The sequence below is a fragment of the Callithrix jacchus genome, chromosome 16, assembly GCF_049354715.1.
Source record: "Callithrix jacchus isolate 240 chromosome 16, calJac240_pri, whole genome shotgun sequence".
Taxonomy (NCBI): domain Eukaryota; kingdom Metazoa; phylum Chordata; class Mammalia; order Primates; family Cebidae; genus Callithrix; species Callithrix jacchus.
The window spans coordinates 22,922,648-22,950,360 of record NC_133517.1 but is presented as its reverse complement, the minus strand read 5'-3'; the positions used below and the strand labels follow the sequence as shown (position 1 = coordinate 22,950,360).

The 27,713-nt window shown below is 41.0% G+C and overlaps 2 protein-coding genes across 18 annotated transcripts in view; one reads left to right on the top strand and one right to left on the bottom strand.

Annotated features, from left to right (window-relative positions):
- CSPP1 (centrosome and spindle pole associated protein 1) overlaps window positions 1–6,344 on the bottom strand; it is a 148,417-nt gene extending 142,073 nt beyond the window's left edge. For 7 of the 15 annotated variants that reach the window (XM_035276410.3, XM_017965385.5, XM_078352586.1 and 4 more), the window contains exon 1: window positions 3,607–3,713. Coding sequence is in view for 2 of the 15 variants with exons in the window: in XM_008982743.5 (XP_008980991.3) it covers window positions 5,534–5,556 (23 nt within the window). In the remaining 13 variants the exon portion in view is untranslated. Of the gene's footprint in view, window positions 1–2,599; window positions 2,710–3,606; window positions 3,714–5,251; window positions 5,322–5,441; window positions 5,507–5,533 lie in introns of those variants that run through there. The other 8 variants (XM_078352583.1, XM_078352591.1, XM_078352594.1 and 5 more) reach the window with 6 other exon arrangements.
- Window positions 5,971–25,800, top strand: COPS5 (COP9 signalosome subunit 5). 3 transcript variants are annotated; one of them, XR_013527873.1, is made up of 9 exons: window positions 5,981–6,257; window positions 8,667–8,901; window positions 10,931–11,059; window positions 11,707–11,772; window positions 12,460–12,545; window positions 17,824–17,935; window positions 20,728–20,900; window positions 22,334–22,482; window positions 25,561–25,800. XR_013527873.1 is itself a non-coding variant. In XM_078352596.1 (8 exons), exons 2-8 carry the CDS (start codon window positions 8,716–8,718, stop codon window positions 25,643–25,645), a joined length of 813 nt encoding a protein of 270 aa, XP_078208722.1. In that variant the 5' UTR covers window positions 5,971–6,265; window positions 8,667–8,715; the 3' UTR covers window positions 25,646–25,800. The 3 variants fall into 3 exon arrangements, 2 of the variants coding, with proteins under 2 accessions (XP_078208722.1, XP_002759014.4); XM_078352596.1 differs by lacking the exon at window positions 20,728–20,900 and having other exon boundaries at window positions 5,971–6,265; XM_002758968.6 differs by lacking the exon at window positions 20,728–20,900.
- The last annotated feature ends 1,913 nt before the right edge of the window (window positions 25,801–27,713 follow it).

Genomic DNA, 27,713 nt, shown 5'->3' with positions numbered 1-27,713 from the left:
GCCAAGTATTATTTCTCCAGTAGCTGTGTACTTAGTGTGGAAATGATGAACAGTTTTCAGGAAAACAGTTTAATTGAAAGACCTGGGTTTGAAATATATTTCTATCACTATTGATCTCAATGTAAATGACCTCAAGAATGTTCATTAACTGCTCTATGCCTAATCTATAAAATGGAAATACCATTTATTCTAGTATATTATGAAGAAAAAACAAATAATGCATATAAAAAGTATGACAGAGAACCTAACACTTAGAAAGCAACAGATCAGGCCATTCCTATAATCCCAGCACTTTGGGAGGCCAAGGCAATCGGATCACCTGAGGTCGGGAGTTTGAGACCAGTCTGGCCAACATAACAAAACCCATCCTAAAATTCCAAAAATTAGCCAGGCATGGTGGCACATGTCTGTGGTCTGCTACTCCAGAGGCTAAGGGAGGAGAATCACTTGAACCCAGAAGGCGGAGGTTATAGTGAGCCCAGATTGTGACACTGTACTACACCCTGAACGAGAGAGACTCAGTCTCAAAAAAAAAACAACAGATCAATTATTTTATTGTTTATTGTTTTATCTTTGTATCTTTGTATATATGAAGATTTACCTCTTAAAAACAGAGCCTCCAAACATAAAGTATGCTGAGATTTAAATCACCAGTAATTGATACTTGGTTATCATAATCCACACCAACATCTCTAAATCTTAACCTTTGGCTCTTTATGCTTATTATAGAGATATAAGCAGACCAGAACATACCCATTCTGCTAAGTCTAATCAAATCCAATAAAGAGACAGAACCCAGTAACAAATGACTTTCCCCAATTCTTTCCCACAAATTCATCAGTCACAAAAAGATGGGAAAATGTTGCTCCTATCTTTTCCCCCTCAAGGAGTGTAATACAAATTTCCTCCCCACTATGGGAGCATGAGAAACGGAAAAGGACTCCCCTCCTATAGCAGGATATTGTGCTAGAGGCTGGGGGGAATCAAAAATATAAAATGTGGCCGGGTATGGCGGCTCACGCCTGTAATCCCAGCACTTGAGGAGGCCAAGATGTGCAGATCACTTAAGGTCAGGAGTTTGAGACCAGGCTGGCCAACATGACAAAATCCTGCCTGTACTAAAACTACAGAAATTAGCTGGGCATGGCAGGAGGCTGAACCATTGCTTAAACCGGGAAAGCAGAGGTTGCAATAAGCCAAGATGGCACCACTGCATTCCAGCATGGGTGACAGAGTAAGATTGTCTCAAAAAAACAAAAACAAACAACAACAATAATAAATATATGTGCGTGTATGTGTGTGTATACACACATGATTCTTGTCTTCAAATTTGGACAAGATAACTCCCCCTGCCACAGTGGCTGACAGGGGTTTAGGAGCTAAATGTGTGATACCCGTAACGGATGCACTGGAGATATAAAGAAAACAATCTGAAAAACAGAACTCAGAAAAGAACCCAGGCTGGAAATTAAGATCTAGCAGTGTTTAAAATAATCATTAAGGCTGTGGGAGAAGTTTTGTCTGGAAAAAGAGACCCTAGAATAGAGGAACAGGACCTAGAACAGGTATCAAAGTGTGATAACATGGGGGGTGGGGGGAGGGGCCAGTGAAAGAGCCTTAGAAGAGAGGGAGGGACAAAGTGACCAGGACAATATTTCTCACTTCTTGTCCATCCAGAGATCTATCTACCGATTGCAAGGTTCTTCATCTTTCTCCTAGCATATGGCATCCACATTAGCAACCTCCTCCCATGGGTACACCCAAATTTTGACACATTCCCCTAAATATTGCTAAGACGTAAATACTGTTGCTGAGGGAAACAGAGGGAGGCTGGGAGACAAGATACAAAGAGAGAGTGAATAAATATATACATGTTGAAATCTTTCAGCAGCTGTTAATAATACACCCGTAATGGTGATTAAGGGCAGCAGCATAAATTAGCCTCTGGGTTATGCAAAATTGCTGAAACACGTGCTCAAACACCCTTGCCTGCCACTCAGGAAAGCACATCAGAATCTAAGTCAGAATGATGTTAAAAGGATAATCTGAAATCTGCTCAAATGTGTAACAGTTAAATCATATTTGTCTGAAAACTTCATTTGAGAAAAACTACTGAAATTATCCTGTTTCAATTTACTGTCTAAACTCACTTCCTCCCTCCCAGAAGGTCATCTGACTGAAGACCCAAACTTGGCCAGGCACAGTGGCTCAGGGCCGTATCGCACCACTTTGAGAAGTCGAGGCAAGCGGATCACTTGAGGTCAGAAGTTCAAGTCCAGCCTGGCCAATAAAGTGAAACCCCATCTCTACTAAAAATACAAAAATTAGCTGGACGTGGTGGCATGCACCTGTAGTCCCAGCTTCTCAGGAGGCTGAGGCAGAACTGCTTGAACCCGGGAGACAGAGGTTGCAAAGAACCGAAATGGCACTATTGCACTCCATCCTGGGCGACAGAGCGAGACTCTGTCTTTAAAAAAGAGAGAGAGAGAGAGAGAGACAGACACCCAAAACTTGATCATTGTAGGGCATTTCAGCAGACATTTAATCATCAGAAAGCCAATGACCTCCTAGGAAGAATGATACAAAGAAAAGAAAATACCTCAATAGTTTCCATGTTGCTCGTCAACATGACAAGTCATTCTTTCACACAGAATAGAGCCTAAAGAAAAGTAGGTTTTTACAAATTCCTATTGGTTGCTTTTAGGTCCCTGCATTTTCCAAGGTGTTTGGACATTAGGTGGTGGTTTACTTCAGAATTTAGCCTTCCCGGAAATCCTAGTTAAGCGTCTTAATCCTACAATCTTGAAAGCTAGGCGCCCTCAAAAGATAGTCCCATTAATAACATGTACTGACAACTGGATTCGAGTCCCATATAAGATTCCTAAAATCAAGGCAGTTAGAAACAAGAGATTCAAGCTTAAGCTGCCGGACAATCACAAGGGAAAATAAGATAACAATAGTATCGAGCTATGGTAGCAAAGCAGTGAGCACAAGCGCTCCCACGTCAACAATAACAAGCACCGAAGAGCAAGAAATGCGCTCGAGGAGGCTTGACGGAGCAGCGGAGACCCCGCCGTCGGCGAGAAGGCGCCTGGGAACCAAGGCACCATTCGCTCCCGGGCGCCAGAGGTGGCTGACCAGGAAGCGTTAGTGCGTTGTCAGGCAACCAGCTCTCAACAACACAGCGGGCGGCGGCGACCACGGTGGCCCAGGAATCCCGACCGCGTAACTAGGGCACCTCCGCGAGCCCGGCAGCTGGGAGAGCCCAGCCCACAGGGAACTCCCGTCTCCAAGCCTCATAACTCAGTCACCGCTGCCGGCCTCACGGCCGCGAGACCCCACCTCTCCACACCCGTAACTCGGGAACCTGCCTCATCGCGTCCAGTAGCCACGAGACCCCACTGGGGGACAAGAAACTCACACCCCCAGACTCCAGAGCTCGTAACTCCGGCACGCCGCGGGCCTTACAGCCTCGAGATCTACGCCCCGACGGAGCCCCTGCCCCCGCTCCGCCGAATGCAGCCCCGGACCCCCTTCCTCACTCTACACCACTCCGCGGCATATCCCGCCGCTCACGCTCCCCATCCGCGGCTGGCAGACTCTTACTCAGGAGAGCGGGCTCGCGACCGGGGACACGCACAGTGCTCAAGAGAGGATCGTCGCGGACCTAACAGGTAGCAACGACCGCTCGGCGCCGGAACTATGTGACAGACTCCGGGCCGTTGCTCCGCCTCTCAGGCCGAGCCCTCCGCCCGCCCTTCGCCACCCGCCGGGTGCGGTCCGGCCCCCACTGCAGGCGGCCGCGCGGCAGACAGCTCCCCCTACTGTCCCGGAGGCTGCATAGCTGCCCGCCGCTCTGGGTTCCCCAGCACCTTGGCATGGGATTTGGAAAACTCGTTCTCCTGCTGAGCCCAGGGGCTGTTAAACCGTGGGAGCCAATTCTCAGGCTACATCTATTCCAGCCTCTCCAACCTCTTAGGCACCACACAGCTTGGGAACAGTGTGAGAGCCTGAGAAGAAAAATGGGGAGGGATGGTAGTGAGAGGAAAAGTGTTAGCATACCATTACTCCTAGCCTCGGAGTGTGGTCAACGTTGAGTCCTAGGCTTTCATTACCATTTTCAACATGTTATTCAGTTCACCCCAATAGCATATGGCCATATGCTACCACTAGAAAAGAGACCTCTAGATTCCCAAGAAAGTGGAACTAAGAGTAGATATTAATGTACTATTTTACTCTAAATTTCTTTGTAAGAGATGGTTTTAAAGCAAATTTTCAACTGAAAGTCAGTGCCAAAACCGCAAGCTGTGGTGTGGATTCAATAATTCCAGTATTTCTGATAATAACTGATTGTTCCAATGCATTGTAACAGTTATAGAAACACCTACAGAGACTTAGAGACATCATGGAAGGAATGGTCATTGGAGTGTCGAGGAGTTCGTGTTCAGTATCACTGGGCTGTATATTTAAAGATTAATATGAGTTCCCAAGCAAAAAAGTTAGGAAGGAGCATTTCAAGCAATGCTGACCACATATGCAAAGCCAAAGTAAAGATATTTGCATTGCTAGAATGGAAAGTTTGAGGGGAGACTAAAGAGACATGATGCTGAAGAGGTGCGTAGGGACCAGGTTGTTAATAGCTGTAATGCTATTTTTTCTGTTTTGTTTTTGTTTTGTTTTGTTTTGTTTTGTTTTGTGACAGGGTCTGACTCTATCTCAAAAAAAAAAAAAAAAGGCTCGGCTCACTGCAACCTCCTCCGCCTCCCAGGTTCAAGTGATTCTCCTGCCTCAGCCTCCTGAGTAGCTGGGACTACAGGTGCGCACCAGCACGCCTGGCTAATTCTTTTGTTTTTTCTTTTCTTTCTCTCTCTCTCTCTCTCTCTCTCTTTTTTTTTTTTTTTTTTTTTTTTTTTTTTTTTTTTTTTTTTTTTTAGCAGAGATGGAGTTTCACCATGTTGACCAGGCTGGTCTTACTCCTGACCTCAAGTGATCAGCACACCTCGGCCTCCCTAAGTGCTGGGATTTCAGGTGTGAGCCACCATGCCTGGCCTGTGATGCTATCTTTTCAGGGAAAAAAATATACTGAGGGTGCTAGAGGATAAAACAAGGAAAGCAGACTTGCTCCCTGTGTCTTGAAACTTAAAATTTTGCGCGGATGGAGTAAAGAGATGGAGAAAAAAGAAAATCTAAAACACGTAAACTAATAAATAAAATAACTAAGCATAGTATTAACTGTAGGAAGAAAACTAACCAGTTGCCGAGATTAATTAGGCCTTGGGGGCAAATGAGGTTCACAGCAGTGCCAAAGATTTAACTGTAACCTGTTAAAAGAACAGAGTACTGGGCATTTTCGGATCAGTAATGGCACGTAATTCATATGCAGATGTTAACCTTTACCGACGCGCAAAAAGGCATGGTAATATCAATCAAGGAGTACCCACCGCATCCTCGCATCTCTAGAAAAAGCCCATCTGCATGCGAAGTGCCAAGCCACCACAAGCCAGTTAGCTTTTACGCATGTGCAACGAATCACCTTAAAGTAAACTGGAATGCCATGTTTCTCTTCCTCTCAACAAACTTCCATAACAACGTATAGCTCCGTTTTACAACAGACAGCCTTCCCTTTTAGTCTTTCAACAAACTTATCTCGTTTAAGGTACCTATACCCACACAAAAACACTTTCCGCCCCCCACATCCCAGGCTCCACCTACCTTTAATATGGCGGAGGCCGAGTCTGCGCAGTACAAAGAGAGAAGGTTCATGCCCGTCTTCCGGTGCGGAAGACTATACCATTACCATAGCCTATAATTTTGTTTGTTTATTTCGCACATACAATTTCCCGAGTCCAGATGTTCTCATTTAAACCACAAGAAGATTTGTCTCTCCCTATTAGTGTAAATACTGTTTTTATCGTCACGTCCCGGAAAGACCCCTGTCTTCTCTGAATGGTCTGTACTAACTGCACCTCCGGTTCTAGGTGTCATGGCTGCCCCAAGAGTCTAGTTAAGAGTTTGCTCCCGTGGGGCGGAGGGTCCAAGGCCCACACCAGGAGACCTAGCGAGGTAAAGTTGTCCCTTGGTTGTGGATACGACAGCTTCTCCGTTTCCTCGGCGATGGCGGCGTCCGGGAGCGGTATGGCCCAGAAAACCTGGGAATTGGCCAACAACATGCAGGAAGCTCAGAGTATCGATGAAATCTACAAATACGACAAGAAGCAGCAGCAAGAAATCCTGGCGGCGAAGCCCTGGACTAAGGAGTGAGGAGGTCCCTGGCGAGACGCAGGGGAGGGAAGGGGTGGCGGGAGTTTAAGAGACCCGGAGGGAATGGGAGTTGAAAGGGTTCTGAAGAGCTTTCACCGACGGGGAGGGGGACAGAATAGGCGCTTTGGATTTGCAAGTAGAGTCTAAGCCCTCCTCTGGGGCTTTGACTCCCTTTTTTGTCGCTTTAACCCATTTGTCCCCGGATGATGTCAAGGGAGAACAACAAGCGGTGATTTAAATTGTTGCTTCTGAACATTCGTATTGTCATATATGCCCCACACACTGCCTTGAACCCAGTATCGGCATGCACCTTGTTTGGGTCTTCTACCCCAAACTGGGGACTGCAGCTGTTTGCAGAAATCGAGTCAGCAGCCCAAGGTCTCAAAAATAGCTATGAACTATTTTATTTTATATTTTTTAAATAGAGATGGGTCCTCGCTGTGTTGCTCAGGCTGGTCTCTAGCTCCTGGCTTCAAGCGATCCTTTCCCCTTGGCCTTCCAAAGTGGTGGGATTACAAGCATCAGGCCTGGGCCTATAATAGTTTTTCGATTGCTGGTAATTATTTAGGAGACACACGGAGGCTCTACCTGGTCTCTAAAATGTTACTCCACCAGTCCCCATAAACCAAATATTATAAAACTAGAGCTTAAGGCTCTTTGCCCTTTAGCAATATCCATTTTTCCCTGGGAGTGGTGACAAGTCAAGGGATCTTTACCCATATTTTCTTTTTCCTGAGAGCAGTGTTTGGGAGAAAGTAAAAAGAGCACAAAAGCTAATGGATAGATAGAAAGGAGAGATGTGGTCAAAAAGAAGACCTACTTCTACTGCTTCAGTTTTTTTTTTACAGGGCTAGCCTTGCCTTTCAGTACTCAGACGAGATCAGGTGCGTTCAGGGTGTTACGGCCGTAGACGTCTCTCAGTATTCAGATTCCACAGTGGTGAATTGTGGAGGCACCTAGCTAGAGATTTCCACCTCATTTAATCTTGATGACAACCCAGTACAGTATATCTATCCTTTTTTTTACAAATTAAAAGAAAAAACAAGCAAATGCATTATGTAACTTATGGTCACACTGAGATAAGTGAACTCCTAACTGAGCATTAGTCAGACCTAAGATCAAATCTCACACTATCACTAACTAGTTAATTGACCTTAGGAAATTTACTTATCCATCTTCAATTATCGTAACATGTAAATAAGACCTACCTATTGGTGTTGTCATAAAGATGAGATAATGTATAAAAAGAGTCCTCTAAAATATATGTAAGAGGAGCATAGTAATTTGTCTTTCTTCGTTTCTCCAGTAAAGGGAGAAGCCAAGATTTCGATTCATGTTTTGACTTCCAACATGAAGTCTACACATTTTTCAGCTTTCGGTTGAAATCTGGCAAAGCTTAGGAATTAAATTTGGATTCTTTCTGTGGGCAGACATCTAAAAAAACTTTGTAGATACGTTGACTGACTGCTCTCTATGGCTGATTAAGTTGCTTGGTTGTCTTCTTTCTGTAGCAGGCTGCATTTTAGGTTGATGTACTCTTAAATATTTAGAAACAGCCTGCCTCACTGTCTAATTATGACTCTAATTATATTCATCCTAGCTATCTTGGACTGCATCAATGAGACAAAAATGTACTTTTATTCAAGAGTTTAATTTACTGATGACAAATTCTGAAATAGTGATCATAGGAAACTATAATCTTAGAGCTACTTTTTAATTTGAGGCTGACATACAGGGAATCCCACCCTTCAACACACTGTTCTTTGAGAATAGGATTAAAAGACAGGTTAATAATTAATAATGCTAATGACAGCTAGCACTTACTAGGTTTCTAGTATGTGTAAAGCACTAAGCTAAGCACTTTATATACATTTCATTTACTTTATTTCATCATAACAACTACTGTGAATATCCCTATTTACAGAAAAGGAAACCTTGGCACAGATATTACATGGTTGTCCCAATGCCACAGCTAGGGAATGCGGTGTCAAGATTCAAACCTCGGCAGATGAATGTCAGAACTCACATCCTTAACCATTAGGCTAGAGGTTAGGCCTGAAAACAGTTAGGCACGACTATCCAAGCAGTCAGAATCCAAGATTGGGTGATTCTAAATTAATGGAGAAAAAAATTGAACTGGTCCTATTATTCCCTTATTTGAATAGCACATTTTAAAAAACTATTTCACACTTTTCCCCTCCCCCAAGGATGATATGTTACAAGACTATAACATGCTTGTTTCCACCCTGCAGAAATTTTCCTTTTCAACTTTTTCTCCCCATAGTCTACACTCCCCTTCCATCACTGTATATTCCTTCAATACTTACTCTTTATCTTCAGAAATACTTTATTCTGAATTGTGCTTTATATAAGAAATTTAATTGCATCGTGATTTTGTTTTGTAGTCACCATTACTTTAAGTACTGCAAAATCTCAGCATTGGCTCTACTGAAGATGGTGATGCACGCCAGATCAGGAGGCAACTTAGAAGTGATGGGTCTGATGCTAGGAAAGGTGGATGGTGAAACCATGATCATTATGGACAGTTTTGCTTTGCCTGTGGAGGGCACTGAAACCCGAGTAAATGCACAGGCTGCTGCATATGAGTACATGGCCGCATATATAGAAAATGCTAAACAGGTAAAAATGTTGTTTCTTACAATTTATTAATTGCAAATTAGAGTCTCAAGGTGACTTTTGAGTTTTTAGACTTAAAATTATCCCCTTTACATTAAATTTTAATGATTTCTATGTAAAATATATGAGATTAAAAGCCTGATAAGATTTATAGCATGGGGTTTTTTTTATTTGTTTTTTGTGGGGTTTTGTTGTTGTTGTTGTTTTCAAGACAGGGACTTGCTCTGTTGCACAGGCTGGAGTGCAATGGCATGATCTCAGCTCACTGCAGCCTCCGCCTCCTGTGCTCAAGCAATTCTCCAACCTCATCCTCCTGAGTAGCTGGGGTTATAGGTGTGCACTAGCACACTTGGATAATTTTTGTATTTTTAGTAGAGACGGATTTTGCCATGTTGGCCAGGCTAGTCTTGAACTCCTGACCTCAAGTGATCTGCCCACATTGGCCTGCCAAAGTGCTAGGATTACAGGCATGAGGCACCGTGCCCTTCCATAATTTTTGTATATTTATTTTATTTATTTATTTATTTTTGAGACTGAGTCTTGCTCTGCTGCCAGGCTGGAGTGCAGTGGCGCAATCTCGGCTCCCTGCAACCTCCACCTCCTGGGTTCAAGCGATTCTTCTGCCTCAGCCTCCCAAGTAGCTGGGACTACAGGCACATGCCACCACACCCAGCTAATTTTTGTATTTTTAGTAGAGACAGGGTTTCATCATGGCGAGGATGGTCTCGATCTCTTGACCTCATGATCCACCCACCTCCGCCTCCCAAAGTGCTGGGATTACAGGCGTGAGCCACCATGCCCGGCCCAATTTTTGTATTTTTAGTAGAGATAGGTTTTCTCTGTATTGGCCAGTCTGGTCCCGAACTCCTGGCGTCAAGTGATCCACCCACCTCAGCCTCCCAAAGTGCTGGGATTACAGGCATGAGCCACTGCACCCAGTCTGTAGCATGGATTTTATTTATTTTTTTCAAATAAACTCTCACACTTATTATAAAAATTTGGGCTGGGCACAGTGCCTCACACCTGTAATCCTGGTACTTTGGGAGGGCAAGATGGGCAGATCACGAGGTCAGGATTTGGGGACCATCCTGGCCGTGCTGAAACCTCCTCCCTACTGAAAATACAAAAAAATTAGCTGGACATGGTGGCGGGTGCCTATAATCCCAGCTACTTGGGAGTCTGAGGCAGGAGAATCACTTGAACCCAGGAGGTAGAGATTGCAGTGAACCGAGATCATGCCATTGCACTCCACCCTGGTCAACAGGATCGAAAGTCTGTCTCAAAAAACAAACACACACACACAATTAGAAACAACCTAACTCAGTTCCTGAGTGTAAAACTGGTTAAATAAATTATGTATATCCATCAATGGACTGCTAGGCAGCCTTTAAAAGAAATAAAAGGTAACTGAGGCTGGGAACGGTGGCTCATGCCTGTAATCCCAGCACTTTGGGAGGCCAAGATGGGTGGATCTCAAGGTCAGGAGTTCAAGACCAGCTTGACCAACATGGTGAAACCCCGTCTCTACTAAAAATACAAAAAAATGAGCCGGACGTGGTGATATGTACCTGCAATCCCAGCTACTCAGGAGGCTGAGGCAGGAAAATCACTTGAACCTGGGAGGCGGAGGTTGCAGTGAGCCAAGATTGCACCACCACACTCCAGCCTGGGTGACAGGCTTTTTTCTCAGAAAAAAAAGATTACACTCATATATATTGATAACTTACATGGAGCAAACTCCCAAGTTTATTGAGTGAAGAAGCAAAGCGTAAAACACTATTATGTTATGTGGTATGCTATTGTGTGTGTGTATGTTTTTATCAATCTTTATATGTGCAAACAATATTCTGTATGCAAAGAATATATCTGTAAGGGGAAGCAATTGCCTGTAGATTTCACATCTGGGCTGAGAAAACTAAGTAGTTGAGGAGAAAGAGATGGGAAGGATACTGGTTACCCTTATTGTACTAGATAGAACCTTGTAAATTAGTTAAACAGTAATCTTAAACTTTTTTGCCCCTTTATTTGTTAGGTTGGTCGCCTTGAAAATGCAATTGGGTGGTATCATAGCCACCCTGGCTATGGCTGCTGGCTTTCTGGGATTGATGTTAGTACTCAGATGCTCAATCAGCAGTTCCAGGAACCATTTGTAGCAGTGGTGGTAAGAATTTTAAACTAGTTTAATTATGTTCTTTGTGAAGATTTGCTGAAGCAAGTATACTGAGAAATAAGAACAGTGTGGTAAAGAAAAATTGCTCTGGTGTCAGACTGCCTAGGTTTGAATGTGAATTCCATCTCTTAGAAGCTAGGACTTTAAGCAAGTTATTTAACCACTGTGCTTCTCACTTCCCCCACTCTGTAAAATGTGGGTTGTCATAGCATCTATGGCTCAGTGCCAGCTCATCATAGGCATTCAATCAGTGTTGACTGAACTGAGTTAAGTGGGAATTGCTAGAGCAGCTCTTGTTATGCTCAGGGCATTTTAAATGCAATCCAGGTTTCTATGAAAAAGGTAGGAATTATTCACCTATTAAAAGGAAAAAATAAAACTTTAAAAAATAGATGTGCAAACCTTTAAATAACATTCGTAAATGTTTTAATAATGAATTCTGATCTCTAAGTTAACTGTGAGACACTTATATATACCCCCTTACTGAACTTTTATGGTTTTTTTGGTTTGTTTATTCTTATTTGGTTATTGTGTATATATATATATAGTATTATATGTATGTATACATTTATAGGTTTATAATGTTTAAAAGGCATACAGTTTTATATCAGCAAATATTAAATACATCTTTCTTGTAGATTGATCCAACAAGAACGATATCTGCAGGGAAAGTGAATCTTGGCGCCTTTAGGACATACCCAAAGGTAACTCTTTTTTTTTTTTTTTTTTTTAAAGAGAGTCTCACTCTGTTGTCCAGGCTGGAGTGCAGTGGCTATTCACAGGCACGATCATAGTGTATTACAGCCTCCATCTTCTAGGCTCAAGCTATCCTGCCAACTCAGCCTCCCAAATAGCTGGGACTATAGGAAGTCTCTATATTTTTTAAATTCCAAATATTTGACTTATTGTTAAAGACATTAGCAATAGCTCTTTTTGTTAAAACAATTTAATAATATTTATGTCCCTAGCAAAGAGTAATAACATTTATGTTCTATATTGTTAATTTTACTGGGAAAGCAGTCTTTATTTATTAGTAAGTACCTGTGCTCCTGTGGCAATCTGGCAGGTACTAGAAAACAAACTAAATCTGCAGGTCTATTTCATTCCCTGGCAGGAGTCTGCAATCTGAAATAGTTATTAGAACAAAAGTACATCACCTAAGAAGAAGAAAAATAAATCTATGAGCCAAATCCAGCCTACAGCCATCAAACAGGGTGGAGGGAAAAGTAGAAACAGTATTTTTTTTTATTAGAATGCTTATATTAAATGTTTACCTCCCAAAATTGATCCTATATTTATAAAGCTGCATAAAAATCATGATGTTCCCCCATACACACACACACACACACACACACACATATAAATCTTCTGTTTTCTTCATTTTTGTTTAGGGCTACAAACCTCCTGATGAAGGACCTTCTGAGTACCAGACTATCCCACTTAATAAAATAGAAGACTTTGGTGTACACTGCAAACAGTAAGTAATTTAAAAACATATCTGGGCCAGGCACAGTGGCTCACACCTATAATCCCAGCACTTTGGGAGGGCAAGGTGGGCAGATCACGAGGTCAAGAGATTGAGACCATCCTAGCCAACATGGTGAAACCCCGTCTCTCCTAAAAATACAAAAAATTAGCTGGACGTGGGGCCGCGCACCTGTAGTCCCAGTTACTCGGGAGGCTGAGGTAGGAGGATCACTTGAACCCAGGAGGCGGAGGATGCAATGAGCCGAGACCATGCCACTGCACTCTGGCTTGGTGACGGACTGAGACTCTGTCTCAGAAAAAAAATGTTTTCGGCCGGGCACGGTGGCTCAAGCCTGTAATCCCAGCACTTTGGGAGGCCGAGGCGGTGGATCATGAGGTCAAGAGATCAAGACCATCCTGGTCAACATGGTGAAACCCCGTCTCTACTCAAAATACAAAAAATTAGCTGGGCGTGGTGGCACGTGCCTGTAATCCCAGCTACTCGGGAGGCTGAGGCAGGAGAATTGCCTGAACCCAGGAGGCGGAGGTTGCAGTGAGCCGAGATCGCGCCATTGCACTCCAGTCTGGGTAGCAAGAGCGAAACTCCATCTCAAAAAAAAAAAAAAAGATAAAAAGAAAAAAAAATGTTTTCAAAGTTAGCCAGATGATGTGGCATAGTCCTAGTACTAGCAATCAGGAGGCTGAAAGAAACCTTAGATATCAGCTAGTCTAAGCTCATTATTTTACAGATCAGAAAAAAGTCTCAGACAAAATGCATTTTGTGATACCTTTTACAATAATAATAAAAGTATATGAATTTAGGTGAATGTTTGCATTTTTAATTTTTCTCTTTTGCATTTTTTATTAATGTTTCAATCTAGTATGTCATTTGCCTTTCACACAACCTAAACATTTTTTCAATGTACAAGATACTTAGCCTATATAAAATTATAACAAGTGAAAGATGGGTTCAGGGCTAGCTGACACTAGCATGTCTGCAGCCCTCAAAATATATAATTTCCACTGAACAAAGATTCTAATTTTTTAAATATTTGAAAAATTTAAGAAGCCATAGTAAAAAGTTAAAGTTATAAAGTTTAAGAATTCTTACTAAAAATACTGAATTACATACCTTCCCCCCACCCCCAACCTGAGACATAGCCTTGCTCTGTTGTCCAGGCTGCAGTGCAGTGGCGCAATCTTCGTGGCTCACTGCAGCCTCCACCTCCTGGGTTCAAGCAATTCTCCTGCCTCAGCCTCTTGAGTAGCTGGGATTACAGGCACGTGCTACCACAGCCAGCTAATTTTTGTATTTTTAGCAGAGACGGAGTTTCACCATGTTGGCCTGGCTGGTCTAAAATTCCTGACCTCATGATCCACCTGCCTTGGCCTCCCAAAGTGCTGGGATTACAGGTGTGAGCCACCATGCCCAGCCTACATACCTTTTTCAATGGTGAATTTTATGATGTCTGAATTATATCTTAATTTTTTTTTTATGTTAAGCCAGTGGAGACAATTTTCTGTATCTTCTAAATATATCTCACCACTTCTCTTACTATCACATTCACCCAAGCCACTGCCATCTGGAGCCTCAATCAAGCACACTTGCCTTCTGGCAAGTCTTTCTGCTTTTGCCCTTCACTTCTTGTGTGTATGTATGTATGTATGTATGTATGTATGTATGTATTTATTTTTGAGATGGAGTTTTGCTCTTGTTATCCAGACTGGAATGTAATGGTGCGATTCCGGCTCATCACAACCTCTGCCTCCAAGTTCAAGAGATTCTCCTGCCTCGGCCTCCCAAGTAGCTGGGATTACAGACATACACCACCATGCCTGGCTTATTTTGTATTTTTAGTAGAGACTGGGTTTCTCCATGTTGGTCAGGCTGGTCTCAAACTCCCAACCTCAGGTGATCTACCCACCTTGGCCTCCCATAGTGCTGGGATTACAGGCATGATCCACTGTGCATGGCCTGCCCTTCACTTACTAAAGGTCTGTTTTCAGCCAGACTGATTCTGTTAAGATTTAAGTCAGATCATATTCTTCCGTTTCAGAATGACTTCCCATCTCACCAAGAACAAGATCCTTAGTCCTTATCACAGACTACACAGCCTTCTGTGGTCTGGCTCCTACAACCTCTGTGAACTCATCTCTTGTCACTGAACTTTTGCTGATCTTCGATCCAGCCATATTGACTTCCTTATGGTTTGTCAAATGTGCCACCAGGCTCCTGGCTCAGGGCCCTGACACTTGCTGTTCCCTTTGCCTAGAGCGTTCTCCCTTATTTCCATGTGGCTCGCTAACTAAGCATTGAGTATCTGTTTGCAGGGTCATCATAATAGAAAATGTTCATAAGTCACCCTATGGAAAATAACACCTTCTGTTTCCTCTTTCCCTACTTTTTCTTCTTAGCACTTGCAACCATCTGATGTTTTTGCTTCTTTTTTTTTTTTTTTTTTTGACCCCTTTAGAATGTGAACTGCGTATCCTTGCGTTTAAAACAGGGCATGGCACACAGCAGAGTAGGCACCAAAAAAATTACTGCTTAAATGAATAAGTGATTATCTAGTGCCCCCTTTTCTCTATACCACTTATTGTAACTTCAAAGAATACTTTGGCTACCCATGTGCTGCTACTGCACTTATTTTTCTATTTAGAGATTCTTAGAAAATTCTAGAATTTCTAAAATTGAAATTTTAATTATATGTGGTTTTCAGTAATCTCTGACTTATTTCTGTAAATACAATGATCTTTTCTTCCTTTTTGGTTCGTGTTTTTTTATTCGAGGCAGAGTCTCACTAGGTTGCTCAAGGACTACAAGCACACTACCATGCCCAACTAAACAAATATATATTCACATAGAGATTTAGTGTTCATTATTTAATTTGCCCTATTAAAAAGAATTTAAATAATTCCTGTTTGAGAGAATTGCTCCTAAGCCTGGAAACACCTTTGCTGTGATACTTTAATCTTCAGAGGAACTCTCAATTATTTTTTATTTGAGTTATAGTGGTATCAAAGATTTATCCTTTGAAACAAAAAAGATTGAAATGCTTTATGTTTTCTGTATTCGAGCAGATCTACTGTCCCCATTTGTCTATTCTGTTGGTTTATCCTTTCTTTCTTAAATAACATTTTTTTAAAGATCTTGTTGCATACCATGCATTAAATAACTTTCTTTTGGCAAATACCTTCCCTTGCCACTCTGAACTATGAGTCTACCAAAGAGGGGGCAGCTAGTTTTCTAGCTGGGATTATGGAATTACAGGCATGAGCCACCGTGCCCATCCTGATGTCTTTATGTTTTATTTAATTTATTCTGCTTAATTCATTATATTTCTTCATTGCTAAAATTTAATCAGTAAGCATTCTTGCACTTTGGATCTGAGGTGGGTGCATCACTTGAGGTCAGGAGTTCGAGACCAGCCTGGATAACATGGTGAAACCTCATCTCTGCTAAAAGTACAAAAAATTAGCTGGGCATGTTGGCAGATGCCTGTGATCCCAGCTACTCAGGAGCTACACAGGACATTCGCTTGAACCTGGGAGGTAGACGCTGCAGTGAACCCAGATTGCGCCACTGCACTCCAGCCTAAGTGACAGAGCAAGACTCTGGCTGAAGAAAAGCATTCTGTTTTACAAGGGGTACCTATGTGTCTTTATCTTTTGCACCACTAATCTCTGAGTCTGAACCTCTGTCTCTTCTCATCTGCTCTGCTGCAGTGGCTTTCTTTGTGGAATCCCTGCCTCCAGTTTCTCTCCTGTAACATGTCCTGATGGTACTGCCACAGCCAGGCTTCTATAAAACACCCCTTTGACTGTATTATTAATCTGCTAAAGTACCTTCCATTCTACTCAAGCACTTTCCATGAGTCCCAGTTATCCAAAGGATAAAGTCTAAATTTCTTACCTTTTGGCCGGCTGTGGTGGCTCACACCTGTAATCCCAGCACTTTGGGAGGCCAAGGCAGGCAGATCACCTTAGGTCAGGAGTTTGAGACCAGTCTGACCAATACGGTAAAACCCCATCTCTACTAAAAATAAAAAAATTAGCCGGGCATGGTGGTGGTGGGCGCCTGTCCTAGCTGTTTGGGAGGCTGAGACAGGAGAATTACTTGAACCCAGGAGGCAGAGGTTGCAGTGAGCCAAGATCATTCCACTGCACTGTAGCCTGGGTGACAGAACAAGACTTTGTCTCAAAAAAAAAAAATTCTTAACCTTTTATGTAACATCCTCCGCCACCTAGACCCCAGCTTTCTAGCTTCCCCTCACATAATTCTTCTCTTGCTAAATTGTCCAGCTAAACCCATTACCTTATTATCCCTTACATGTCTTTCCTTTTTGTGTGTTGATGCTCTCTGCCTAATGTCCCCCTTGCTCTCACATATCCATACGATAGATTCATAAATGGTTACCCTACACCTTGCCTTTTCCCTGAGACTTCTCAGGCAATTCTAGCTCCAGATGATCACTTGAGCTCCTCTACATGAAGAGTACTTATTATCTCTAACCCTTAGTTGGTGGATGGTTCATTTTATATAGCACTATAGCATCACTTATTGTTATTCAATGTACATCATTACATTTAATGTTTTGGTGGGTTTAGACCACATCCCCCATATAAATGGTGACTTCCTCAAGGTAAAGATGTCTCTTATGCTTTTTTATATCCATTGTTACACGGAAGCAACTGAGATAGTTTAAATTTTTAAAAAATGCATTTTCAGACATTTAACTTCTAGATTTTTCTTACTATGCCCTGATGATAAATTAGGCACCTTTGAAAGTGGGAGCAATTTTTTTAGATGCCTTAAGGACCTACCTAAAAAATTTGATTTTCCAAAATGCAGTAGGTCCTAAATAGGGAACTAGAAAGGGAAACAAATCCACATGAGATTTTTATTATTTTAAAGTGGCTAACAAAAATTATAATTTACCCTAGAGAGGCAGCTCATTAAATTTATGTGCTGTTGGCTTCAATTTTTCAGCAACAGGAATAAACTTGTCATTCAGAAGTTTTGACTGGTTAATAACATCTTGGGAATTTCTGGGCTCTACAGAAATAAAAGGAATAAAACAAGGATGTTTAGTAGAAGATTTGGATCCACAACCCTTGAAGTGTAAAGAAACCATGGTTAGCTATTACCTTGTTGGAATAAAAACTAAAACATGAGAATAAGGGATAATTTGAGAATAAAGTATAATTCACTTAAATTTGGCCATAACTTTTATGTGATGTAGTTGAATTTTTTTTCACTTACTAAATTTTGTGCTTTTATTTCATAGATATTATGCCTTAGAGGTCTCATATTTCAAATCCTCTTTGGATCGAAAATTGCTCGAGCTGTTGTGGAATAAATACTGGGTGAATACATTGAGTTCCTCTAGCTTGCTTACTGTAAGTATTATACTTGCAAGGAATGCATTTGAATTTTATCTAAGCTACTTAGCCATTTAATATCTGAAACACTGTTTCACAGAAAGGCAGTACCTAACTTGGCCAAGACACCAAGGCTGAGGTGAGATTCTGCACCACCAGAGTGGGATTAGGATGCTAGGCCAATTCAAGATTTTTGTCATGACCCATAGAGACAAAGTCTAAGTAGCAAATAGAGTGGCCAGATCAGGGTGAGATCTGCTCCTGCCATAAGGAGATTTATGGATAAAAAATATACAAATATTGATTTTTGTGTATCAGGTGTCTCAGCTTGGAGTCTGGTTGCAAGTAACACGACACCTAATGAAATTAGCTTAAGAAAGAGAACTGCGTAAGTTGCAAAGTTGAGGAATAAGGCTTAACTTAGGCACAGCTAAGTTTTCATTCAAACAATATTATGAGATCTTGTGTTTTTTCTCTCTTAGCATTGATTTCATCTTAGTTACTGCTAGTTTCAGGCTTCATGTGAAAGCAAGACAGCAGCTTTAGCTTTAGACCTCCAGGCCTCTCAGTTTCATGTTCAAAGAAAGAGATGGTCAAGATACACACACACACACACACACACACACACACACACACACTCTCTCTCTCTCTCTCTCTCTCTCTCTCTCTCTCTCTCTCTCTCTCCCCCCCCCCCCCACCCTCTCTCTCTCTCCCAGTCAAAACTTCATTGTGTCTGACTGGCTTTACTTAATCACATGCCCATTTTTAGGACACACACACACACATACACACAGACACACACCCCCATGCAAAATTTCATTGTGTCTGACTGGCTTTACTTAATCACATGCCCATTTTAAGGCCAACTGAATAAGCCTGATGAATGGCTTTGGCCATGGCAAGTGCTTTACTGCTGGGCCACAGTGTAGAAAACTCCTTCAGTAGCTCAAGTACTAAAAACGGGGAAGGAGAGGTTCCCAAAGGGAATCAGAATAGCATTACCTTAAAGCAGTAGATGCTGGGAGGGAAAAAAAAAAAGAGGTCACTGAATTTTTTCTGATAATATAAAAACCCAAAATATTTGGAAGGATATTTAATCAGCTTCTCTATATATAGAACTTAGGAACAATTTTTTTACTTTTCTAAAAAAGCAGGCCATTTCATATACTGCAGTATATATAGTAGTTAGAACCATAGGATTTAGAATAAAATAAACTGGGCTTGGAGAATATGAGCTACAGCAGCAGGAGTCATAGTAGGACCATCACTTAGAAGTTTCTTACGCTCTTTGATCAAGTATTGGTTGAAAGGAGTACAGCTGAAGCTGGAACTAAAGAAGGCATTATGCTTCCAGAAAAATCTTAAGGTAAAGCATTGCAAGCAACAGTAGTAGCTGTTGGATCACGCTTTCAAGGAAAAGGTGGATTCAACCAGTTAATGTGAAAGTAAGAGATAAAGAATTATTCTCCCTGAATATGGAGGTACCAAAGCACCAAAGTAAAGAACTACTTTGCCATTCTTTAGGTTTATTCAGTTGACCTGGAAAGCCAAGGATTGTGTTTTCGTTTCGTTTTTTGAGACAGGGTCCCTGTCATACAGGCTGGAGTGTGGTGGTACAATCTTGGCTCACTGCAGCCTCAGCCTCCCAGGCTCAAGCAGTCCTCTCGCCTCAGCTTCCCAAGTAGCTGGGACTATAGGGGTGAGCCACCACACCCGGCTAATTTTTGTATTTTTTTTGTAGAGACAGGGCTTTGCCATGTTGCCCAAGCTGGCATTGAACTCCTGGGTTTCAGCAGTCTGCCCACATTGGCTTCCCAAAGTGCTAGCATTACAGGCTGTGAGCCACCATGCCCAGCCAGATTATTTAGAGATGCTGACATTCTTAGAAAGTATGTAGACTAAAGTAAATCACTAATGAAATGCCATCAACATGAAGCCGCTCATTGCACGTAAGTTCTGAAATACTTAATTATATAAATAATTTCCATGTCTCTCTTGTATAATAAGCAAATGATATCCTAAAAAATAAAATTGACTTTGAAAACAACTCTGCCACTTTACTAGTTCTGAGCGACTTTCAGAAAGTTATTTAATGTAACTAAGCATTTCTTTGTTGTAAAATGGTGATATACTACATACATCATTAAGTACTCTGAGAAAATTAAATGGGCTACTTTATATAAAGCAATTAGCAAAGTGTCTGGCATATGATAAAGCCTCATTAATTTTTTTTTATTTGGTGCATTATATGCATGGAAAAATACCTCACTTTAGCCTATTATTTAACTGTTCTTTTTTTAGGCTAGTCAAGTGAAGCAGTGTATTTTTTATTATTTTAAATAGAACTCTGACAAGCTCTCTGTTCTTTCTTTTTTTCTCTCTCTCTTTTTTTGAGACAGGGTCTCACTCTGTTGCCCAGGCTGAAGTGCAGTGGTATAATCATCTCTCACTATAGCCTGGACTTCCTGGACTCAGGTGATCCTCCTACCTCAGCCTCCTGAGTAACTGGGACAACAGACATGCACACAACCATGCCTGAGTAATTTTTTATATTTTTTTATAGAGACGGGGCTTTGCCATGTTGTCCAGGCTAGTCTAGAACTCCTGGGCACAAGCCATCTGTCCACCTCAGCCTCCCAAAGTGCTGGGATTACAAACATGAGCCACAGTGCCTAGCATCTTATTTCTTATCTTTAGTAGTCAGAAGTAGCAAATTAGAAGGATGGAGAATGATCATCATAGCAAATATGTGTTACCTGCTTCCTATGTGCCAGACACTGCTAAGTGCTTTATATGTGTTGTTTCCTTAGAGGCAAGTATATTAATAGCAGCCAGAAGTGACACCTGATGGCAAGGGGAGAAAACACTGTAAGACCAGAGCAGTCTGAACCTTTGTATGAGGCAAGCAGATCTACCTACTCAGCCCAATGTCTGCCCCTGTATTCCAGCATGCATAGATGAGGACATTAATAATCAAGAAAAGGTTAAATTACATTTCTCCCTTTTTGTTGTTTTATTTATAGTACATTGCAGCATTTTAAGAACAAATATGTAGATACATGTTCAACTTTCTCCCCCCAGCTAAGGAAGTTAACTATAGCATGTAACCTAAGTTATTTTCTAATTTAAGAAATTAATTCACTATATTTATTTTCTGTGCATTTGAAATGTTAATTGGATATCTTTTATTGTCATTTTAATAGTGTAACTATTTCTGGTACCCTATATTTTTATGGCTTAAATAGCTCTGTAAACTTTAGGGTTTTTTCCAAGTCTGTGGGAGGAAGATATATTGGTTTCCTAAACCATTTAGATCCAGACAAAATGAATATAATTGCATCTTTTAAATATTGTTAAGTTTGTAAATATCATTGGAAGAACTGGTAGCACTTTAAAGAGCCCTCTGCAGTAGCTGTGATGGCAGCAACTAACTTTTCTTGTTTGGTGACTGAACTGTCTTTCCTTGCAAACTAAGCAAATAGAATTTCATACTGCTTTTTGCCAACAAGTTTATTTCCTCTTCACACTTCTATTGAAGATACAGGAAAGAAATATAATGTATACTTAATAACTTTGTGGAATTTTTTTTTACTTTAGACTACAATTTAAAAAATGATACCCCATACAAATATTGGTAAAATATGTAAGATTATAGAAAGCATATATGTAATATTAAAGTTTCCCAAATGTAGGTATACATGTGAGCATATAGCACTACTTCATAATTGTGGTTATAGCTAAGTGGAGGGATTGTTTTCTTCCTATTGGCCAGGCTGGTCTCAAACTCCTGACTTCAGGTGATCCACCTGCCTTGGCCTCCCAAAGTGCTGGGATTACAGGCATGAGCCACTGCGCCCAGCCCAGAAAAGCTTTTAAATGTTATTTTTATAAATATTTTCATAAGTACTAATTCTAAAAGTTCATTAACATTACTAAGCCTTCACTAGGTGTCATGGATAGTCCCAAAAACTTTATATGCAATATAATGCATACTTCATTTGATTTTCACAGTAGCTCTAAGGTAGGAATTATGGACTCCCTTACCATTTTCAGAAGACAACCTGGAGGCATACCTCAGGCCTTCAGCTAATCTGCCATAGTTCCAGAATCTGGACTTAGGTCTGTATACTTCAAAGCCTCCCATAATAACAAATATTAGATTTAAGTGGTCGAGGAGAAAAATTCCAAGTAATTTTGAAATTATACAAGGGAAAACATCTACACTTGAAATGCCTGAATTTGGAAGCATATTTTGCAAATGTAATTTGACTTCTCACTGACTATTCACTCAGATTTTATAGTGGAATTCTTTGCAAATGAAATATACTTTGTAGAAAATTAGTTTACATTAAAATATATAGATTTTTAAGTGGTAGACTTCTATTTTATAGTGACACAATACCATTTTCCCCACAGAATGCAGACTATACCACTGGTCAGGTATTCGATTTGTCTGAAAAGTTAGAGCAGTCAGAAGCCCAGCTGGGACGAGGGAGTTTCATGTTGGGTTTAGAAACGCATGACCGAAAATCAGAAGACAAACTTGCCAAAGCTACGAGAGACAGGTAAGAGTAAATCTGTAAGATTCCTGTTTCCCCTAACTCTTTTTCTTTCAAAATTGTCAAACAGTAATAGCATTCAGATTCCTTATGGCTCAACTTAGTTATAACTTAGAATGGTACCTGAATATTAACTTGTTGGAACCTTTAGTAGTTGTCAGACACAGGTTTTAACTTTGAAAATTTAGGATACATCAGGTAAGAACATTAAAAGGCTCAAAGATCTAAGCAGTGTTGTGGAACACTCCCAGTCACCTTTTCTAGGTTCAACTAGAAAGTGTAACAAAGAAAACCAGCCCATTTGTGTGTGTGTGTGTGTGTGTGTGTGTGTGTGTGTGTAAAATTAGGATTTTTTTTTTTTGAGACAGAGTTGCTCTGTCGCTCAGGTGAGAGTGCAGTGATGCAATCTCAGCTCACTGCTGCTTCTGCCTCCCAGGTTCAAGCAATTCTCCCTCCTCAGCCTTTTAATTAGCTGGGATTACAGACACCTGCCATCATGCCGATCTAATTTTTTTGACTTTTTAGTAGAGACGGGGTTTCACCATGTTGGCCAGGCTGGTCTCAAACTCCTGACATAGGTAATCTGCCTGCTTTGGCCTCCCAAAGTGCTGGGATTACAAGCGTGAGCCACCATGTCCAGCCAAAATTAGGATTTCTTAAATTTATAAGATTTTAATATTTCATAAAGCTTTAAATCCTAAGATATTTCAGAAGTGATTGTATCTCTCTTAAATTGTGCTTCTGAAATTATCCTTTATACAGTAATTTAGTATTCCAAATTTTATTACCAAAGATTTTGTTAGGAACAAATTTGGGATATGTTCTCAATAACTTATGAAATAATTATGTGGACCTTCATATGCATAGGCTATACAATGTTGCAAAGACTAACAGCATTTACTTTCACAGAAATTCGAATTTTAGGCCAGACACAGTGGTTCACACATGTAATCCCAGCACTTTGGGAGGCTGAGGCGGGCGGATCACCTGAGGTCAGGAGTTCGAGATCAGCCTGGACAACATGGTGAAACCCAAAAACTAGCCAGTTGTGGTGGTGCATGCCTGTAATACCAGCTACTCGGGAGGCTGATGCAGGAGCATTCTTCAACCCAGGAAGCAGAGATTGCAGTGAGCCAAGATGGCACCATTGCACTCCAGCCTGGGCAACAAGAGCAAACTCTGTCTTAAAAAAAAAATTGAATTTTAATGTGATAATTAGGGGCAGAAAGGAAGGGAGAACCATACTGACTTCTATACAAACTTATATGTTAGTATCTATTTTAAGAACTGGCTTGGTTTATGGGGAATAGAAGAGAAGGGTAGCTGAAGTATATCCTGGGATTGGAAGTCATTTTGGATTAGCCTTATTTCATCGGCTTTTTCTCAGTGGGTTTTTAGAAGGTAGAGCTAGTGGCCTGCATAAAAATTGCATTTTTCAGCTGGGCACAATGGCTCACACCCATAATCCCAGCACTTTGGGAGGCCAAGGCAAGCAGATTGCTTGAGCTCAAGAGTTCGAAACCAGCCTGGACAACATGGCAAAATCCTATCTCTACAAAAAATACAAAAAAAAATTAGCTGGACCTGGTGGCACACACCTGTGGTCCCAGCTACTTAGGAGGCTAAGACACAAGAATCACTGGAGCCCAGGAGGTGGAGGTTGCAGTGAGCCATTATTGTGCCACTGCACTCCAGCCTGGGTGACAGAGTGAGATACTGTCTCCAAAAAAAAGTATTTTTCATTGGTATTAGGAGTCATTTTAGATACTTGCTTTGACTATATGTTTTGTTCATCTGTCTTTATGTATGTAATTTATCAGTTTATCTACGTTTATTTCTCAATTTCTTACAAAGCAAAAATTTCACTATGGGAATGTCTTCAATTATATAAGAAATAGAGCAGAAGTATTAATCAAAAGTAGAGAATTTTCCATTTTGCGGTAGCTTTACAAGAATTGCATCTCTTGTGAATATTGGTGGGGTTTTGTTATTGCTTTTGCCTTATACTTTTTATCATTTCTAAAATCTAAGTCCTTGACCTACTAATCTAACTTTGACTTCTTTTTTTTTTTTTTTTTTTTTTTTGAGACATAGTTTCGCACTTGTTACCCAGGCTGGAGCGCAATGGCGCGATCTCGGCTCATGGCAACCTCCGCCTCCTGGGTTCAGGCAATTTTCCTGCCTCAGCCTCCTGAGTAGCTGGGATTACAGGCACGGGCCACCATGCCCAGCTAATTTTTTTTTTTTTTTTTTTGTATATTTTTTAGTAGAGACGGGGTTTCACCATGTTGACCGGGATGGTCTCGATCTCTTGACCTTGTGATCCACCCGCCTCGGCCTCCCAAAGTGCTGGGATTACAGGCTTGAGCCACCGCGCCCGACCCTAACTTTGACTTCTAATTGTTGGAGGATGCGTCCGATTATTTCAGAAAAAAATAATATTCTTTTTTTTGAGAAGGAGTGCCATGGCACGATCTCTGTCACTGCAACCTCTGCCTCCCCGGGTTCAAGCGATTCTTCTGCCTCAGCCTCCTGAGTAGTGAGACTATAGCATACACCACCATGCCTGGTTAATTTTTGTATTTTTAGTAGAGACGGGGTTTCACCATATTGGTCAGGCTGATCTCAAACTCCTGACCTCATGATCCACCCGCCTCAGCCTCCCAAAGTGCTGGGATTACAGGCATGAGCCACCATGCCCAGTCCAAAAAAACATAGTATTCTTTAAAATTATTTTTCCCAAATTATCCAAAGTAATAAACAAGGAATAACAGATTTTTAATATAATATATTAGAATCAATCTCTAATTACCAGTTATATATAATTTACTCATCTAAAACAGAACAATTGTATCAAATTTTACATTGTCATTATCTTGTGAAAGTTCTAGTAAAAAATGAAATGGTCAAAAAGACGTGGAAAACTAATAAAATCACGAGGGAAAACTTCAGATTGGGGTGGTTTGAGAAGTATGAAGAAAACCAAAATCATTGGAGTTACATGGATGGATTGGGGCTGATCTTGTGTGTTTGAAATAGTTTTCAATTTATGACATCATGTGATGTGTTTTTTTTTTTTTCCAGCTGTAAAACTACCATAGAAGCTATCCATGGATTGATGTCTCAGGTTATTAAGGATAAACTGTTTAATCAAATTAACATCTCTTAAATGGTCTCTGAGAAGTATTTTTGCCTGAGAGACAGTATGAGAAAACCATTCAAGTAACACTTTAAAAGCAGTTACCCAAAATCTGATTAGAAGTATAAGGTGCTCCGAATTGTCCTAAATATTAACATCCTGTAATAAAACTCTTTAAAATGAAATTGTCCTTTCATTTTTTTTGTGAGCAGATTCTTAATTTTTTTCTAGTATCCATTAGGGTTCTTGAATATGAGAGAAAATATAGTTATTAGAACTTTCTGTGTTTAAGAGTCTCAACTATCTTAAATTAGTCAAAGAATTTTAGCATTTCACTTGCCATACTGATTGTCAGAACCACTTTTCAATTTGCCCCTTCTTTTGACTGTAAGTAAAATATAATTTAATTATTTTAATAATGTAACTGGAACGCTTTTAATATTCCTACAAAACATTAGCTGAGTGGTACCGTAAATTATTTTCCTGAAAATCAAATACTTATTAGAGACAGCCTAGCACAGGGTATCTAGTCATTCAAATATTCATCACATACCTTTCCTGAACTGGCCAGTGTTACTTTCTGGAGATGTGCTGAATCAACTAGACACCACTGTCCTCACAGAAATTCTGGACGCTAAAACTTAGCAAGAAATTAAACATATTGCTATGAGGGGAGAAATAAAGTGTGTTGGGGACTCCTGGGAGAAATGCATATCCTCAAGAGGGGTTAGCAAAGTTGGCTTCCTGAAGGATGTGGCCTGACCATTAAGTTGAAATATGAAAGATAGGGGGATTAGCCAGAAAGAGAGTAATAGGAAGGTAGATACTATTACAGGCAGGGAGTACAGCAGTGTGTAGAAGCTCAGAGGCAGAAAGCAAGAACCTAGAACCCTCAAGAAAATTAGATTCATTTAGACTTAAGATTGGTAAGTAGGGTCAGGCACGGTGGCTCACGCCTGTAACCCCAGCACTTTGGGAGAGGCAGGAGGATTGCTTGAACTCAGCAGTTCGAGACCAGCCTGGGTAACATGGCAAAATGCCATCTGTACTAAAAATACAAAAAAATAGCCAGGTGTGATAGTGTGTGCATGTGGTTCCAACTACTTGGGAGGCTATGGTGGGAGGATCATTTGAGCTGGTGCTGGGGATTGGGGTTGCAGTGAGACATGATCGCACCACTGCACTCCAGCCTGGGTGACAGAGTGAGAACCTGTCTCAAAAAAAAAATGTACATATATATATATATATATATGTGAATAGGACTTGAGGAATAACAAGAGGTAGGACCAGCGTAGGTCCTGTGGTGGCATTCTGGAGTTTATCCTAACAGCATTAGGGAGTTAGAGAGTTTTAAAAAGCAGAAATGTACTAGATCGTCTTTTTCTAAGAGCATCCTGTTTAGAGATTTGGCAGTAAAGCCTAGATGAAAGCAAATAAGATAACCCTTGGGAGAATAAAGAATGAGAAGAGGGCCCAAGACTGAATCATGGAAACATCAGATATTTTAAATGGGCAAAGGAAGAGGAGACCACAGGAGCCAAGGAGGAAGAAACCTTTAAAAAGAGCTTATGGCAGGGCACAGTGGCATAGCCCATAATACCAGTACTTTGGGAGGCTGAGGCAAGAGGATCACTTGAGCCCAGGAGTTTGAGACCAGCCTGGACAACATAGCAAAACCCTGTCTCTACAAAAAAAAAAAACAAAAATTAAGCAGGCATGGTGGCATGCACCTGTGGTCCCAGCTACTTGGGAGACTGAGGTGGTCCTCCCACCTGAGCCCAGGAAGTTGAGGCAGCAGTCAGCCGTGATTGCACCACTGCACTCCAGCCTGGGCAACAGCATGAAACCCTGTCTCTAAATTATACAAATAAAAGTAAATAGGAACTTACCAATGACTTCACATGCTACAAAAGGTCAAGGAAAAGAAAACACGAAAGTTTTGTTCGATTTAGCAATGAGGCAGTTTTCGGTTAAGATGAGGAAGTCAATTAATATCCAAATACTTAGTTGCTGATACATTAACATTTTGGTCTGTTTTATGTACCTTTAAAGGTGGCACCCCCACCCCCAATTTCAGATGGCACAACCCAACCTCCAT